Source organism: Mangifera indica, chromosome 9 (genome assembly GCF_011075055.1).
Source record: "Mangifera indica cultivar Alphonso chromosome 9, CATAS_Mindica_2.1, whole genome shotgun sequence".
Lineage (NCBI taxonomy): Eukaryota > Viridiplantae > Streptophyta > Magnoliopsida > Sapindales > Anacardiaceae > Mangifera > Mangifera indica.
The window spans coordinates 17,772,994-17,790,537 of NC_058145.1; the positions used below are offsets into that span (position 1 = coordinate 17,772,994).

At 36.8% G+C, this 17,544-nt stretch overlaps 3 protein-coding genes across 4 annotated transcripts; all 3 read right to left on the reverse strand.

Moving 5' to 3' along the window:
* Positions 1–293: 293 nt before the first annotated feature.
* Positions 294–9,085, reverse strand: LOC123226222. Its single transcript, XM_044650757.1, is given in 8 exon segments — positions 294–1,550; positions 1,553–1,864; positions 1,867–2,253; positions 2,256–2,771; positions 3,931–4,529; positions 5,013–5,284; positions 5,434–7,629; positions 7,631–9,085. Coding segments are annotated over 8 exon segments (6,510 nt in total). The 5' UTR covers positions 8,789–9,085; the 3' UTR covers positions 294–480.
* A 1,467-nt stretch (positions 9,086–10,552) lies between these two features.
* LOC123225804 (cullin-3B-like) lies at positions 10,553–14,279 on the reverse strand. 2 transcript variants are annotated; one of them, XM_044650072.1, is made up of 3 exons: positions 13,970–14,279; positions 12,690–12,721; positions 10,553–12,617 (listed from the first exon to the last, which is right to left on the reverse strand). In XM_044650072.1, exons 1-3 carry the CDS (start codon positions 14,128–14,130, stop codon positions 10,681–10,683), a joined length of 2,130 nt encoding a protein of 709 aa, XP_044506007.1. In that variant the 5' UTR covers positions 14,131–14,279; the 3' UTR covers positions 10,553–10,680. The 2 variants fall into 2 exon arrangements, with proteins under 2 accessions (XP_044506007.1, XP_044506006.1); XM_044650071.1 differs by having other exon boundaries at positions 10,553–12,721; positions 13,970–14,278.
* Positions 14,280–15,623: 1,344 nt separating this feature from the next.
* Positions 15,624–17,501, reverse strand: LOC123224932 (tubulin alpha chain-like). Its single transcript, XM_044648721.1, has 4 exons — positions 17,319–17,501; positions 16,974–17,208; positions 16,507–16,877; positions 15,624–16,406 (listed from the first exon to the last, which is right to left on the reverse strand). Exons 1-4 carry the CDS (start codon positions 17,409–17,411, stop codon positions 15,753–15,755), a joined length of 1,353 nt encoding a protein of 450 aa, XP_044504656.1. The 5' UTR covers positions 17,412–17,501; the 3' UTR covers positions 15,624–15,752.
* Positions 17,502–17,544: the final 43 nt, after the last annotated feature.

Below are 17,544 nucleotides of genomic sequence, written 5' to 3' on the forward strand. Positions count from 1 at the left end.
GTTTATATTTAATATTATAAATAAAATGACGATTTTATCTTTAAAATTAATAAACTTAATAATCTATAAATAGATAAATAAGATTTTTAAAATTAAAATATGGAAATTTAAGGAAACAACATTCCTTGAGTGGAAGAAATTAGTCCTTTGGCCTTGTAGCAATCATCTGCACAAGTGCACATAGCTAAATTCCGATGTTCAGACACATTCATATATCTTTGATTTGATGTAGGATGCTAACCTAGATTGATTCCACTAATTTTTTATGGATAAAGCAATCAAACAAAGACACGTGAGATTACTTATACTCAATAGTATAACCCTCCATCTATACAACATTACTCATTTAATAAAAAAATTTTCCCAAAGGAGTCAATTTACTTCTTAAAAACTATTAAATAAACTCTTAAAAACTTGAAAAACTCGTTTACAAGCTGATCTCAAACTTAAACTTCATATCAGGAAGCTCAAGATGTTTGTTCATTTGTTTATCCCACTAACAATATTATTTATGTCGATGACATCAGATAGAAGAGACATACCATCAATTTCCCCATTGAAAATGCAGTTGGAGAGCGCATAGAAACCAAGCAGATTTCCATAAACTGGAAGAAATGAATCCTTGTGGTTACCAACACCGCCAATCCAATAAATCTCTCCCTTCCTGCTATTCTGATTTTTAGCAAATGACATTAACTGATGGCAAAATTTGCTTCTCCAACCAAGTAAATAGTTTCTGATTTGATCTTTGTTCAATGTGTCAACAGTCCAAGATTTTGAAATAGGAATCTTCTCCAATTGAGAGCAACATATTTGACTGATTAAAAGTTTCTCTTCATGATGATTATCGATTTCCTTGTCGAAAACCCGCCTTACTAGATCGCCTTCAGACGCCACATGGCTTGCAGCATTAAGCACCCATTGCAGAAGGGACTCAGAATATTCAATCCAGCAACCGAAGATAGAGGATAGGTAGCAAAAGCTCAATTCAATCACTTTTTCCACTTGAGTCGGTGCCCCTCCAGCATGAGAACCATTTCTGTATCCTTTTGAATGAAAACACTTCTGGACATCCATGGCAAGCCTTTGTCTAACCCCATCATCTTCATCCTCCAGTAATTTGATACATGTGAACCATATCTCCAGCACTTGACGAGCATAAATATTAGCGGCTTTTTGTGGTTCAAAATGCGTACCTAAATCTTCAGGGGGGATTTGGTGGTTGACCACATAAGGACCAACAAATTCTGCTTGTTCCAGCAAACCTGATGCTGCTATAGATTCAGCTGCTGCCTTGCGCATGTTCACTGGCTCTGATGAGGTACTATGCTCTTTAATTATGTCAACAAAAGCAGCAATGCAAGCATATAAACGAGCTGATGTATCCAAATGATCCGACTCACTGAACTCCATGGTTATCTTCTTCTCTAAATTAAGAACATAGCTAGTATATGTGTCTGCAAACCGCCGTATGCATATTGCCAAACACTTGATGAGTGCTGCTTTAGTTTTAGTATGCCTTCTGAGCTCATACAAGGATACCAGCCTACCCAAAGCTGAAAAACAGAATCACAATCCATCCCTCCAACATAAATAGTATCAATGGTTACTTCATTGCTGGGTTTCTGAAACTGTAAAAAGTTCCAGGTGAAAAGATTCCTCAGTATGTAATTTCTACATCTATGATTCTTGTCCAACTCTAAACGGTTCATCAATGTGTTCTGCAGGTTACTTTTTGTCCAGTAATGAATTTTCTGAACTTCACTGCTTGACAAATCACAGACCTCATTATCTGATTTTGTTGATTTCAAGAACTTAAGCAGCCATTTTAATGTTGCAAGTCGAACTTCATATGATGAATCTGACAAAGGACCAGCCTCTCCTGAAGTCCAGCAAAAGAATCCTCCATTTCAGGTATCTTAGGCAACTTCGAATCAAGAGAACATCTCTGTGGCAGCTGAAAAACCTCTTCATCTGCATCTTCAGATGTCTGAAAAACACAACTGAAATAGGATTTAGCTCCTTGCCCTCGAAATTCAGCTATTGTTGGATCATAATATGACAGCCCATAAGCAGCTTCAACGTTAAAGCACTCAGTAGATAGCTTCAAAAGTAGGTTGTGTATGGCATAAAAACTACTGCTTATATGGTGAGTTCTTGCAATACTGAGCATGTGATCAAGCACTCTTAAGAAAGAGGCATTGAGGATGGGGCAAGGGCACCTTTTGGGGCTTGCAATCCATGAACACCTCCAAGAACTTTGATTAAGCCACCAAGAATCTGATCCTTCTTCGAGAAATCACCAAAGTTTCTACAGTTTGCATCCAGAAGAGATTCTAACTGCAACAGAATTCCATGAACTAAATTGGAGTTAGCTAAGTGGGTTCCAGGGGTTGGGCGTGAAGAGGAAGTAGGAGCAGCTGCATTATGGTCCTCAACATAAGGTAATTCAGATGCAATATTCTCAAAGACAACAGGCAGTTTCTCATTAGACACCAGGCCTATTAAAGCTCGGGATGCAAGAACACGAACTTTTAGATTACTTTGGATTGAGCACCTTCTGATGAATGGCAAGAAAAGGAAAGGATCCAGGTCATCTCGACTTTCACTTGCAAGGGATGAAGGTTTCAGCCTAGATAAAAGAATCAGAATAGGGCACAAGCTTGGGTGCACAACATTTGCCAGGTTGGATTCTGATTGTCTCAATGAAGTGTTGCCTAGCAAAGCATTTATAATTTTCAGTTCGTTGGATATAAATGGATGCAATGAGGGTACCTTCAAGAAAATAGAAAAAATAATCGTTAAAATGTTATATATCATCTACGCAATTAATAGAAAGAACCAATATTAAACTATAAGATAATACAAAGATCAGATGAGTAGACATGCCAATTGGGTCGGGCCTGAAGCACAAAAAAAACCCAGACACGATAAAACCGGACCCGACAGTGTAGAGTGTCGGGCCGGGCTTAGGGCTTTAATATTAGGCCTATGAGCTGGCCCGGCCCGGCCCAATACTGTTTATAAAATTTATTTTTTCTGGGCGGCATAAGCAAAGGGCAACAGAACTTCTGCCAAGCAGACGCCTCAGCATAATTAAAAAAAAAAAAATTTTTTTTAAATAAATCTATTTTATTTTCCTTTATTTTCACTTTTATTTATAAATCTTTTAATCACTCAATTTCAATTATTTCATTATATTTTCAATCTCATTAACTCTCTTTCGAAAAATATCTAAATTCGTAAATAATAATTCTTTATATTTACAATTTCATTTTTATTTTAATTTTATAATTACAAAATATTATAAAATATCTAAATTCACAAATAATAATTATTTATTTTTAAAAAATTCAGAGATTTAAATATAGAAGATGAGTAGATAAATATTATATAATAGATATGTTTTATTTATGTTTTGTAATTTATACTGTATGTAAATTAATTTATTTGTACTATGTTATCAATTTATAATATTTTTCATCATATAACTACTGTATTCTTCCGTCACAAATGAGAGATTATAAATAAAATATTCGAGATACTGTTATCGGTTTTAATAATTGAAAAAAAATTATATTAAAAAATTTTAATTAAAAAAATTGATTAAATGAGCCGGGCCGGCCCGATTAAAGCCTGGCCCATTATTATATGAGTCAGACCTTTATATTTCAATGAGCCGGCCCGGCCCAAAGACTTGTTACTGTTTAGGCCTTAAGCCCGGCCCATTGATATCTCTAGATGAGCATGCAATTTGAAATCTTTAAGCAGGTCATCCAGAGAATTTTCATGGAAGTGTATGAAGATTCAAAAGTTTATGTCTTGGTCAACTTTGAATTTCTAGAAGTCAATTGCAATCTAAAGCCATGCCAAAAATTAAGCTAATACAAAAGACAAGAAATGTGATCTAATTTGTTAGTAAAAAGAAATTGTACCTATGAAAAAATTCAAGCCCAGTTAGCGCACGCCATGCATATTCTTGTTTTTGAACATTAAGAAATCCAATCATACGACGTACCAAGGCAGTATATGCCAGACAAGCACTGTTTCGAATTTCCCAGTATGGAGAAGAGAATGAGCGGATTGTAATAATCAAAGCTTCAGCGGAAAAACCAGAGGTATCGGTAGCCAGGTTGGTATCATTAAATGCAGCTCTAAGGATATTGAATGCATGTACTGTTGGAATGACACCTTCATCTCTTATCTTAGGCGAGTTGAAAGTTTCATTCATCTCAGATGGCACTGCAGACTGTGTCTCCTGGTTGGAATTTGTCAATAAACACTGAGATTCATTTTTCACGCCTTTAGTTTCAATCAGGTCTAGCAAAGTCCTGTTAGCTACATCTATTAGCCATCAAATTGCCCCTGGAAGAAGATTCTTCGGTGTGCCTTCTGGTTCTGCGAGAAATAGAGCAATGAAAGCTGCAGGAATGCCTGCGCTTCTTCTTAACAAATCATCCACTATTTGTCCCCTGGCCACAGTTCTTTCCATAAGTTGCTCCATCCAAGAATCTGTCAACCTACAAAGTCTGCAAAAGTAAACAACATCTCAGAAAAACTTATGGGTAAGAATAATATTTTGCAAAGCCAGCTAAACGGACACAGTGAAAACTTCTATATTCAGAATGTCTTTTGCAATTGCCAACCAAATAAATCCAACAAGGACTTGAAAATGTTTATATGGTCATTGCAACAAACATAAAAGCACTGGCACAGTCTAGGAGTACTTCCAACATCCCCCTCGAGCTAACAGAACCATTAACTTTTTTTATGCAGAAAACCAAGAATACTGAAGGCGCTAAGATTTCTTTACCCAATTGCCCTCTCCCCAAATTTGAGTAAGCAAGAAGCACAAAAAGATTATGACCAGTGGCATAAACTCCAAGGATGATGAAAGATTGCTATGTTCTTATATGCATGACAAAATGATGATACATGTGAACAAGGTCAAGACAAGAAACGAAACATAAGATCAGAGTCCACCAGTTTGAAAAAGACAAACTGAAACTTACCTTGGATCATTCGAACAAAGTAAACGGTTGCAACGTGCTGTGAACCCAGCCCTTGTCTTATCAATTGCACCATTATGCTTCATCTTCAAAAGGACTTCCAAGAAATGGTTCCCAATTTTTTCAAGTTGTTTCAAGTCAAGCATTGGATCAGAGGTTGTCATCATTGACACATCAGCATCATTGGGAAAATGACTTTCAGACTCTAATGAATCTGAAAAATGATTACTTGGTAAAGGAATTTTTCTTATGATGGTCCCTAAAAGAAGACTCACCTAAAAACCAAAAATGCTGTCATTAACATAATGTCAAAATAATCCATTTTTAATTGTTAGGATAATAGCCAAAATGCATAGGTAATCAAGAGAAAGATTAGAAAACCAACATCATCGGCTGCAGGAATAGGAAAGAATATTGAAATTACCTCTTTCGTAGCCAACCAACAACCAACCATAACAATCTGTTCTGATGACCTTACATCTTCTGTAGGTTTTGATTTCTTATCTTCCTGCTCTAAAGCGTGTGTGGGCCCATCCACCTCCTTGGAGACATCCAACAAGAAACTATCATCATTGATCATGTCATCCATATCCTCAGGCAGATACCAAGCATCTGCAGAAACTACCCAAAGTGCCAGCGAAGTTATTCGCATGACCAGCTCCAAGAGCTTATCTAATACAAATCTCATCTCTAAATAACCAGACAACATGGCGTCTGAATTCCAATCCAATTCCTCAAAAGTGTACCGGAGAGCAAGTAATATACCATGAACAAAACTGTTCTTGCAGGCTTCAGAAAGATCCTTCTCTCCCTCCTGTACTGCAACCTCCAACCAATCAATTAGTGATGTCACATATTGTACAACAGGAGACCTAGATTTACAAGCCTGCCCATCTCTGTCGACCTGCTGAGGCTGCAAAGGAAAACAAACATCTGAAGCTCTGACTACCCCCCCAAGATCCAAGACATACTTCCTAAACACAAGCCTTAAAGTTAGAGCTCCAGCATCACTCTCTCTCACACGTGGACTACAAACTAATTTTTTAGACCATGCTATTACTTTTTGGATCATGTCTTCACTTGAAATGCCAGGTAGTGGGTTAGGAAAATGCAGTAATATGCCAAAAGAACTCTCCCTCAGCCTGTCCCAACTATCAATAATTGATCCAAGTAACACCAGTGTTGAATCTGGTGAAATGATTCCCTTATTGTAAGGATAAAGAAAACTTTCAGAACCACACTTTTCTAGAGGTGTGATAGACCAAATGTTTGCCATTGTCAGAATGAGGTCCATGGCCATTATTTTTCGCTTGTAAGGAGCAGAAGGATAGCATGAGAAAAATAGAAAACTGCTCAACCACCTCATAAAATTAAATAGATCCTCAGCCCTCCTACTTACAGTTTCCTCTGTTCCATTGCATGACTCATTATTGTTTCTGCAGAACACAATAGGTTGCCAGCTACCCTGCTTAAGTTGCCTCTCCAAGGCAGTTCAAACTCGGGAGAAGAACTTTCTAAACAAGCTTGTCCACTTCATTTGAAATGCTGTTGAGCTACACCTCATTTTCAATGGCACAGCTTCTTTCATCAGAGTTAGTTCTAAATTGGAAGGCAGACTAGCTGTCTTGGGGTTTAAGAAAAGAGATTCTGCAGCATCTACACGGAGTGACTCATCAACATGAGTCAGTGCCAACACTAGCCAGTCAACCATGACCTTGAACCTTATTCCCTTAATGTAGACAAGTGCATAATGATCGTTGCAATGAGTTTCCAACATACTCTCTCTGCATAGCACAGCAGAGTTTTTCGACCAATCGATATCCCCTTCAATGAAAGCAAGTGAACGAGAAACCTTAAGTAAGGAGACTAAAACAGCTACTTGCTGCTCAACTCTGAGTTCCATTTTTGTACAATCAAACTTTGAATAGGACAATCCATTCTCCTCCTCACTTGACTCAACAGAGATGAAGGCAAGCATAGGAAAAACACTATCCACATCCACGTCTAAAATAGCTGGAAGGGCATAAGTATTCAAATTTGAGCGGAGCTTGGAAACTCCAGAAGCAAGTTCATACAAAAAAGGAAGCAAGCAGTGCCCTCTATAAACAGCATAGCCCCCTTCAATACCATCAGAACTCCAACACTCATCACGTAAGCATTCAAGGAAAAATTTCAGGAAAGATGTGGCAGCAGTGCACACATCATCATCAATATAGGCCTGGACTGTTTCAAACAACAGGTTAGGATACATTTCCAACATAATTTTTGCCCCCAATCTCTTAGTCAGTGAAGCCAAGGGAATGTATCTCCCCTTACACCGTGGCCCTAGGCAAAGAAGATCAGAAGCAATCTTTTGTAAGAAAGATTTTATTTTCTCACCACCCTCACCCCAGCGAAGAGTGGATTCAATATCCAAGAATAGATAAAAAATAGGATGAACTTGTTTGACTGTTTGATTTAGAGGATCCTCCAAGTTATTCCATATGATTCTCAATATCCGTGTCCACATATCCTCTGGAATTGGATCATATTTATCTGATGTATAGCTCAAATTAGCTAAAATTGAGGTCTTTATCTGTTGCAAACATATTTGCACCACAGTTAATGCATGAAAGTTAAAAATGGCTATGAGTTGGGCTCTCACAGTAATGACACAACTCAGGCAATATCCCATTATACATAATAGTCCCTACAGAACTACCAGTATTCCCGGCAAGACTCAAATTATTCGAAAACACAAAAAAGGGGATATTGAGTACATTTCTCGAAACAGCCATGAGTATCCCTCGAATCAAGCAAAGTCTACTCAATACTGAAAAACTTTGAATTTCACTACAAATATCTACATTATAAGGAACCTTCCTAATGGCATCATCAAACTCACTCTTACAGTTATTATCACTGAGACTACAATTTGTTTGACCAAAGATACCTTCAATGATGAACAACCCAAGCTCTTGAGGACTCAAGCACACTTGTAGAGCAGCACAAAATGCCACCCCAGCTGCCACGAAACAATCTCTCGTAAAAGCCACTGATTTCAAAATACTTATCAAAATCCCAAAACCCTTGTCCAAAACCTTCAATTCTTCACCTCCAGAGCCACTATCAGGAACACTAAAATCCCTAAATTTAGCTGGAAACCGCTGAAGCAAATAGTACAAACAAGACAAACCCTCCTGGCACTGCTCCATAACTATAGGAGAAGGTCTAGCCCACTCTTTAACCTCCAAAATCACACTATGCAACCCCAAAACGACATCCTCAGCAACCGAAAGGGCACAATCTTCAACCACATCAACTAAAAACCCCAACTTTGGTATGCCCATTATAGACAAAGCCACACGTGACACACAAAACCTCTTCTTGCCGCTATAATCATTGCAGAGCTCACGAAAACAAGAACCAATCGAAGACTCAAACTTTCTAAGTTTCCCTAAAGCAGATACCAGAGTTCTATGCAATGGAGAAGAATTCTCCAAAAACAAAACTTCTAAGTAAACCCGCGTAGCTTTCAAGATCAAATTCTCATCAACACCCGACAAGAGCAACTCAGTGAAAGATGAAGCGAGTTTCTTGGCGTGATTGACTTGTGAGTATGTAGAGTTGAGTGAAGCTAACTCTTTTAAGTCACTATAAAAGTTTGCAAAAGAAGAGTTGTTGTTGTTGGGTGATGACGTTAAGAATTGGGTTAAAAAGTCTGCGAATGAAGTGGGGAAAACGACGGCGTTGTAAGTGTAACGGTGGTGGTGTTGCAAAGCGCGCCATTTCGCCGACATGGAATCGTTTTGGTTGTTGTAGGAGCCAGGCGGGTAGAGAAGAAGGTGGCGGCTTGTGGGTTTAAGGGTTTTGTTCCGTAGATTTTTACAGGTAAAAAGAGAGAGTCAGGACCAAAAACAAAACTCTAAGTCGAGGTTAAAAGCAGGGCTAGAAAGCCCCATCCCTCAAGGGCTATTCAAGCGAAAGATTCCCTCCCGAAGGACCCGGATTCAAATAATACGAGTGCAGGACACGTTTTTGTGAAAAAAAATTTTAATTGATTTGCTTGAGATCAATTAACTAATATACAAATCGAATCCCCGCTGGACCAAGTCAAATAGCTATACAGTGATTGTGAGTATAAGACACACTTAGAATCTAATAGATGTATAATGATTGCGAGTCTCATCAATGTCCCTTGAAATTTATTGATCTAACAAATAAAGATAAATTGCCAAGTTTAAAGGAAAGAGACGGCTTTGGTGATTTAAAAGTATTGTTATACATTCTAATTGGATTTAACATAAACTATTCTAATTTAAATTTGAGTCAAAGAGTTGATTTAAATTAAGTCAAGTTTAAAATTAGTTTGAGTTTGATTTAAATGTATAATATACAATATAAATGTTTGAGTTATAATAAAATATTATTAATTAGATAAATAATATTATTAAAAGAGAGAACAATATCGTCAAAAGAGTAAACAATTACTAATGGGTTAATAGTTTTCTCAAAAAACCAAACAAGTTGAATTTGAATCAAAATATCGAGTTAAAACTTTGTTTGAATTCAATTAATTCAAATTCAACGATGGACTCAAATTGAGTGCTCAATTAAAATTCACTCATAAATCGAACTTAAATCAAACAAGTTGAATTTAATTCAAAGATTAAATTCGTTTTTATAATATAAGTGAGTTCAAATACATCTAAATATTTGAGTTCAAATTAAATTGAATAAAATTTAAAATTGAATGTATGGATTTTGGAAAGTCTTTAGAAAAACCACAATAGAATTTCAGAATTTGCAGCATACAGATGGATCATCTGCCCTCCAAGCTTCCAGTGATCCAATCTTGACCCTCAATTGGTAGAAAAAAAAAAAGTTTCATCTGAAAAACAAAATGCATTGCCGAAAGCCTGTGCACAGCATGATTAAAATCCCTTTAACAGAAACCAAATCTTGACTGACACTACTCTACAATCTGTTTGGTAGCATTCATTCAGTTCAAGCTCTCCATGCCACCGAAAGTGAAAAGTGTTCCTCTCTTATTTGCCTTCCTTATAAATGCCCCCTGCTTTGGATTGAAAGCATTCTACTTAATTTGTACGTAAGAGCTGGAGGAAACTAAACAGATAGGTAAAGTACAACATTCTATTTAATTCCTTCCAATATATTATCTCCAACTTCTAAATTATAACACCAAGTTCTTTCTCTAATATATTTTTGTTGTATGCTGTGGATTTATCAGTCGTATTGTAAGAATTGAAAGGGACTTAACAGTTGTATAACTTTCTGTTTAGTTATCTTTTCTCCAACTTATAAACTAGAATTTTGCTTTCTTCTAAGCATTCTGGAATTTTATTTAATTCTGTATTTCTGAGTTTAAACTGTGATCAACATTAGTTAAGTGTTTTCAGGGATGGTAAAATATTGTACATGTAGAAAATTTTGAGAATAACACGGGCAAAATGAACATTAGTTCAGTTAAAAACCGACTCTAGCACAAAGGAATATGAATAAAAACCCAAATTTAAGAAAAAAGTGGTAGATGACGCCACAAATGAATGTCTAGAGTAAAATCAACCTGAACTTGTAATAATTCAAGAACAACATTCAAACTTACAAATGGGAGAAATTACAAACCCAGGTGAAGGCCCTGATAAGGTGACAAAACAACACAAATTTTTTTTCAAGCAAGGTACCGGTATAATTTCCTATCCCCTTTGTCCCTCTCTAGAAACTCCCTCTCGATAAGGGATTCTATTCGCTTTTTAATTACAACAGGATTAGGCAGAAACCGGGACTGCAGCTGCTTTGTCACCTCAGTGACAATGTTATTGTGATCCAACACTCTTCTTGCTTTCATGATCCTCACAATTGCTGCCTCAATCTGGGGTTTCCTATCTTCCTCCACTCTCTGTCTGGTTTCCTGATTTTCTGGTTCAGTTTCCCTTTGTGCTACCACAGTCCCTATCTTCACCTTAACAAACTTGCTTGTGAACTTGTCATTAAAGAAGAAGGCATCATCCTCAGCAATGTCCTTGCTCATGGGTTCCTTCCGTAGAACATTCTTCCCCTTAACACAGGCCAAAGACTGCAGACACCTCTTCAAGTCCGAGGTAGGTATTTCTGTGGCCTGCTCAATTTCTTTGCAACTCAACCGATCAGCATTATTGAACAGCATCAGCACACACATCTGGTAAGTGGAAACATTCAATTCATGTTTCTGCCCTTTCCCAAAGGTTGCTTTCAAATCAGCCGTGCCCATATTTGTTTGCCAGGACAATCTCCGCCCTGTATGGGTCCCAAGATAATAATTCCTAAATTTCTCACATATTCCCAGTATTTCAGCAGGAAGATTGCATGTAGCGCTTGGTTGAGTAGGCCAGGAACCTGTAGTGAGAACCTGGACAGTTAGAGTGGGAGAATCCCCTAAATCAGAACCCAAACTTGCATAGAATCCTTGCATTGTATCTTGGGATGTCTTCATATCAGTGAACATACCCTCCAACTTTGAAGTGAATTGATATCCACACTCCGTTTTGAGTTTAACAATCAGACTTCTTTCTGCATCATCAGAGACCGTTTTCCCTGAAAGAAGCCTCTTGGCTAAGTGTTGCTTGTAGTACTTCTCAAATACATCTTTCTCTTGGAGGTAACGGAAAAGCATCATGACTTTATCAAGTACATTCTCTACATCCTCTTCACTAACCCCTCTCAGTCCTTTCCGGAGCTTTTCATCCACAAACAAAGAAATAAATTCAGGAGACCTCGAATTTAGGTTAATGAAGTGCTCAAAAGACGAATTTAAAGCATTTTGGAATGTCTTATCATTGTTAAATGCTGTACTGATAATCTTGTCATATTTATCCTTTAAATCCAAAAGCCGTTGCACAAAATCTACAGGATCCTTTAATCTTTCTGGATCAGTAACTAGCTGCTTACCAGTATCACGAATGTATGAAGTCATGACATCTCTTACTAAAATAAGACCATTTGGCACCCGACGGAATAAAGAATACATCCTTCCCAGGTCCTCATATTTATCATGTACAAGCATATTAACAATACCAGAGTTCTCCATATGAACTAGTCTTTGCATGTGACTTTCAATCATTTCTCTTTCCACCACATTAGTTATTTTGGCTTCACTTTTTACATCCAAGTAATGAGACACTCTTTCCATTTCTTCATTTAGACGTCTTTCAGCTTTCTTCAGGTACTCCCCACAATCACAAGACTCAATGAATTCCTGAGATTCAAGACGGTAAAAATCAGCCGAAACCTCAAGAAAATGCTTCTCAAAATCATCTTGGTATACAAAAGAACCTAAATCCATGAGCATCTTTGTAATGTTTCTCATCAAGCCTCTGTTAATAACCTCACCACTCCTTTCTCTCCGGACAAGTTCAAGAAGTGTATCCTGAAGCCTAGTCTGGATTTTGCTGGAGTGAATAACAACATCCCTCCACAGATTTAACCCTAGCTCATGTACTGGAGTCTTGTGGGTACTTGGGATGAAAGTCCTATCCATGTACATTAATATGTCTCTAATCATTTGCAATGCCTTGTTATGATCTGCCCATTTTCTATTCAGCTCTTCCAAAAATAGCGCCCCCTGAGCAGCTTCAATTGATTTGCATATTTCTGTTAGATGAAAAGTCATTGTTGTCACAAGTCCAGAGTAGAGTTTCTCACCGAATTTGTGCAGCACCATATTGTAAGCATTCCTGAATGTAATTGGATATGTGAACATCAGAAGCATTAGTTAAAAAGAATCTTACAGACTAAATAAGAGATGTCACTGAATAGGATTCACAAAAACATCAAAAGAATTCTTGAAACTATGGGCACCAACAATTGATGAAAATATAAACCAATACCATTTAAGGAGTTTGGCAATACACACAAACAAGCAAAGAGTAAAACTTAATACTTCCAACAACAACAAATTGATTTAAATATTCAGTAATCCAAATTCAGTAGTTATCAAGAATAAACCAGTCAAATGAGGGAAAACAAATAAACAAACAAAGAGGGCCAAAAAAAAAAAATTCCAAATTGATCCCAAAAACACCAATATGATAAATAAATAATCCATAAACATTCTCTCATATTTTAATGGTAATACAATGGTATCATAATTGACTTTCAAGTCTAATTCAATGGGGGCAATGATGAAGCAACAAGAATAGATATCCATAAAACAACCCTTTAAGACACAGCAGTAAATAACTTTTTTCCCAGAAAATTAAGTATTCTATCCAAAAAATAATAATAATTATCAGCCTTTAAAATTAATCAATCAAAACTTCAGGTCATGACTCGTATAAACCAGCACAGGAGGATTCAGAAATAAATGAGAAACATAACCTGAGATTTTAATGTAACTAATTATACTGAGGTCAAGCAAACGATCAAGGAAGAAACAGATATACATGTAGCTGAGTACACAAGGACACAAAAACATTTTTGAACAAGTGACCTCCAGTTTTTTTATCACAGATTTACAACAGAAGATAGATATCAAAAATTCGATTTCTACAAGGTAAACAGACGAAACATAATAATCAACAGAGCTGCTTTCCCAGAATTACAAAGACTTAATCCTCTATCTTGCACCTCACTGATCGCCACAGTAATTAATAAAACTGAAAGAAACTGACAAAATTTCTGCAATCAGCCTCGCTAATTTCCAAGTAAAACCCACAACTAATAATCAATGCATCTCAACAAATTATAACCAACTTCCCTGAAACACCGCACATTCTTCAAAACCCATAAGTTCAAATTCAAAGCTATTCACAATCTCCAAAAGACAACACCCACAAAACCAAAAATCCATTTGCACAATCAACAAATCAACTCAAAAGCACTTAACAAACAATCAATCTCTAAAAAAAATTGATAATCAATTCCCCATAACAGCGGACACAAAAAGAACAAATCTTTATCACACAAAAGGCTTGGAAATGGACCTATAAAGTTCTTCGAAGCTAAGTCCACTAGCGTTGTGATTGTAAATCTCGTAAATCGCATGTTCCAAAATCTTCCACGTCTTCTCTGCGTACTTCGGATCCACCACGACCCGGTGCTTGAACGCCTCTATTTGAAACGTCCTCTTCTTTGGACCACTCATCTTGCTCTTGAAAGCTTAACTCTTAGCAAAACCCGATTACTCGAGTCCTCTTCGCTTCAAACTTTTGACCCGATTCTAAGAAATAGGGGAGGAAAATTCTACCCGAATCGCCCAGAAAACCAACAAGAGAGAACTCAGTAACCAATGAAGCTCCTTTTTATAGTTTCCTTTAGTCTTAAATTACTCAATTTCTATTTTTAATTTTTTTATGCTTCCCTATTTTTGGTATTTAATTAGACATTAAATTGATTTTTTATTATTACATAATAAAATAATATAAAATGAACAATTATATAATAACATATTAATAAGATACTGAAAATAAGGTATATTTGCCTTTATTTTCATTTATGAGAGTTGTTTTTTCATAGTTTTATTTTAATTTATTTGAATAAATCCCTTTTAAGATGGGAAAAAAATCCGATATTTAAGGTTAAATTTATTCTTAATTATTTTTTACAAATAACAAGAAAAAATATAAATTATTATGTTTTATTTTATCTTGAATTATGCACATGTAATGCTTATGCTTTAATTTTGATAAATAAAATTATTATGAAATTTAATTATTTAATTTTAAATTCAATTTTTTTTTAAAAAAAAAGGTCTTTTTATAATGTTAACCAAAGGTACACGTCAAGAGCTGAAAGATGAAGGATTTACCTTTGTCCAACCATTGAAGGAAAACCCAAATCAACAAGCAATCTATACTTTTCCACATTTGAGAACATCACATCAGACTTCAGTTGTTTTACCCCAATCTCTATCCTCAATCATTTTAATCTCTTAAACATTTTCAACCAAAATTTCATTTAAAATGAAAAATAAATTAACAAAAAGTGATTATTACTAATAAAAGTTTGTTGGTAGATAATGAAAAATTGTTTTTTTTTTTTGTTAATTTATAGATTATTTAGTTAAGTGAAATGTTGTTGATGTTAATCTAGAATGAGACAATTAATTCATTGTCAGGCATAAAAAACCTAACAGGTGTGATCGGAGGAATGAAAGAAGAGGAAAAGTATGGGTTCTTATTATGGAAGCTTCATTATATTTAAGATATAATTAGGGTTTAATTCAATTTAAACTGCTTGAGCTCAGATTCATGTTAAATTCAAATATTAGATATACATAAACTGATTTCAACTCCATTTTAAAATTATAACTTATCAAATTGATTCTTTTGTATTTGAGCTTATATCTAAAGCTGAACTTTTGTTCAATTGATTTTTCGGAGTGTATTTTAAGTATAAAATATATTGTATCTCATTCATACACTCAGCCAAATATAGCCCAAATTTGGCCCAAATTTAGCCCAGACTTAATAAATCATTGCTCATAGTTTGCCCTCCATGGTTCACAACTTCGTCCCTTTCTACGGGAAGGGTAAGATCTCTCAGGCGGAAAGGGCTGTGAGCAGGCATGACCCAATTCGAGATTGATGAATTAAATTTATTGTAAAACTAAATTCACTAGCTGATTACAGATGTGAATTTCAGAAAATATGGAAATTTCATTGAACAAATAGGAAGCCAAAACATTTTAACAGCTGGTTTGATTGAAGACCAATGAGTCCATTGGCAGAAGAAACAACCATTCCGACTACAACATTCACAGACTGCTTAGTACTCATCTCCTTCATCATCTTCTCCCTCAGCAGACTCAGCTCCAACTTCCTCATAATCCTTTTCAAGTGCAGCTAAATCCTCTCTTGCCTCTGAGAATTCTCCCTCTTCCATTCCCTCTCCAACATACCAATGCACAAACGCCCTCTTCGCATACATCAGATCAAACTTGTGATCAATTCTTGAGAATACTTCAGCCACGCTTGTTGAGTTTGAAATCATACACACAGCCCTCTGAACCTTGGCCAAGTCCCCTCCAGGAACCACCGTTGGAGGCTGGTAGTTGATTCCACACTTGAACCCAGTTGGGCACCAATCGACAAACTGAATAGTCCTCTTGGTCTTGATCGTGGCCACAGCTGCATTGACATCTTTGGGGACTACATCTCCTCTGTACATCAAACAGCATGCCATGTATTTCCCATGGCGGGGGTCGCATTTAGCCATCATGGATGAAGGCTCAAAGGCGCTGTTTGTGATTTCCGCCACTGAGAGCTGCTCGTGGTAGGCCTTTTCTGCCGAAATCACAGGCGCATATGATGAAAGCATGAAGTGAATCCTGGGATATGGGACTAAATTCGTTTGAAACTCAGTCACATCCACATTCAAGGCTCCATCAAAACGAAGAGAGGCTGTTAGAGAAGAAATCACCTGCACAAATTTACACACAAAAGCCTCTCATCAACTGAACCAAACACAACCCAGAACTCAATATCATTTCAGAAATTATAAAAAAAAATCACTTCTTTACCTGAGAAACAAGCCTGTTGAGATTAGTGTAAGTGGGTCTCTCGATGTCAAGAGAGCGGCGACAAATGTCATAAATGGCTTCATTGTCAAGCAACACAGATACATCAGTGTGTTCCAGCAGAGAGTGTGTTGATAGCACACTGTTGTAAGGCTCAACAACTGAGGTTGAAACCTGAGGTGAAGGGTATACAGTGAAGCCAAGTTTTGACTTTTTGCCATAATCAACAGAGAGCCTCTCAAGAAGCAAAGATCCGAGCCCGGATCCAGTTCCACCACCAACAGCATGAAATACAAGAAACCCTTGAAGCCCAGTACAGTTATCAGCTAATTTCCTAATCCTATCAAGACATAAATCCACAATCTCCTTCCCAACTGCAACAACAAAGTAAAAAAAAAACAAACAGTTCAGTTATTTCTTGACTCTATAAACTCGAAGTTCACTTTTTTTCTTTTTTTTAATTTTCTTACTGGTGTAGTGTCCTCTAGCAAAGTTATTAGCAGCATCTTCTTTGCCACTAATCAGCTGTTCCGGGTGAAACAATTGGCGGTAAGTCCCCGTTCTCACTTCATCAATCACAGTCGGTTCCAGATCCAGAAACACGGCACGTGGCACATGTTTTCCGGCTCCGGTTTCGCTGAAAAAAGTGTTGAAAGCGTCGTCTCCACCGCCAACAGTCTTGTCACTCGGCATTTGCCCATCAGGCTGCAACAGAAACAGAATACCAAAACCTTGTTAATACCCATATGTGAAAAACAAAAGGGTCGCTTTCAGATGCGAAAAAACTGGAGAAACAAAAAGAAAGAGAAGTTAACCTGAATGCCATGTTCAAGGCAGTAAAGCTCCCAGCAGGCGTTACCGACTTGAATACCGGCTTGGCCGATGTGGATCGAGATACACTCTCTCATTTTGGGGTGATTTGTGGAGTGATTTTGCGTTTAGATTTGAGAGTTTTGGAGAGCTTTGACTGCAGAAGAAATCAGAGAGTGAAGAATGAGGGCGATTTGAAGGGTACTTTAATAGAGATGAGCGTGGGAGGAA

Coding starts and splice junctions, on each gene's coding strand:
- LOC123225804 (XM_044650071.1), bottom strand. CDS start 14,130: ATGAGTGGTCCAAAGAAGAGGACGTTTCAAATAGAGGCGTTCAAGCAC. Junction 12,722..13,969: donor AGCTTCGAAGAACTTTATAG/GTCCATTTCCAA, acceptor AATTACATTCAG/GAATGCTTACAATATGGTGC.
- LOC123224932 (XM_044648721.1), bottom strand. CDS start 17,411: ATGAGAGAGTGTATCTCGATCCACATCGGCCAAGCCGGTATTCAAGTC. Junction 17,209..17,318: donor GCCTTGAACATGGCATTCAG/GTTAACTTCTCT, acceptor TTTCTGTTGCAG/CCTGATGGGCAAATGCCGAG. Junction 16,878..16,973: donor TGCTAGAGGACACTACACCA/GTAAGAAAATTA, acceptor TTGTTGTTGCAG/TTGGGAAGGAGATTGTGGAT.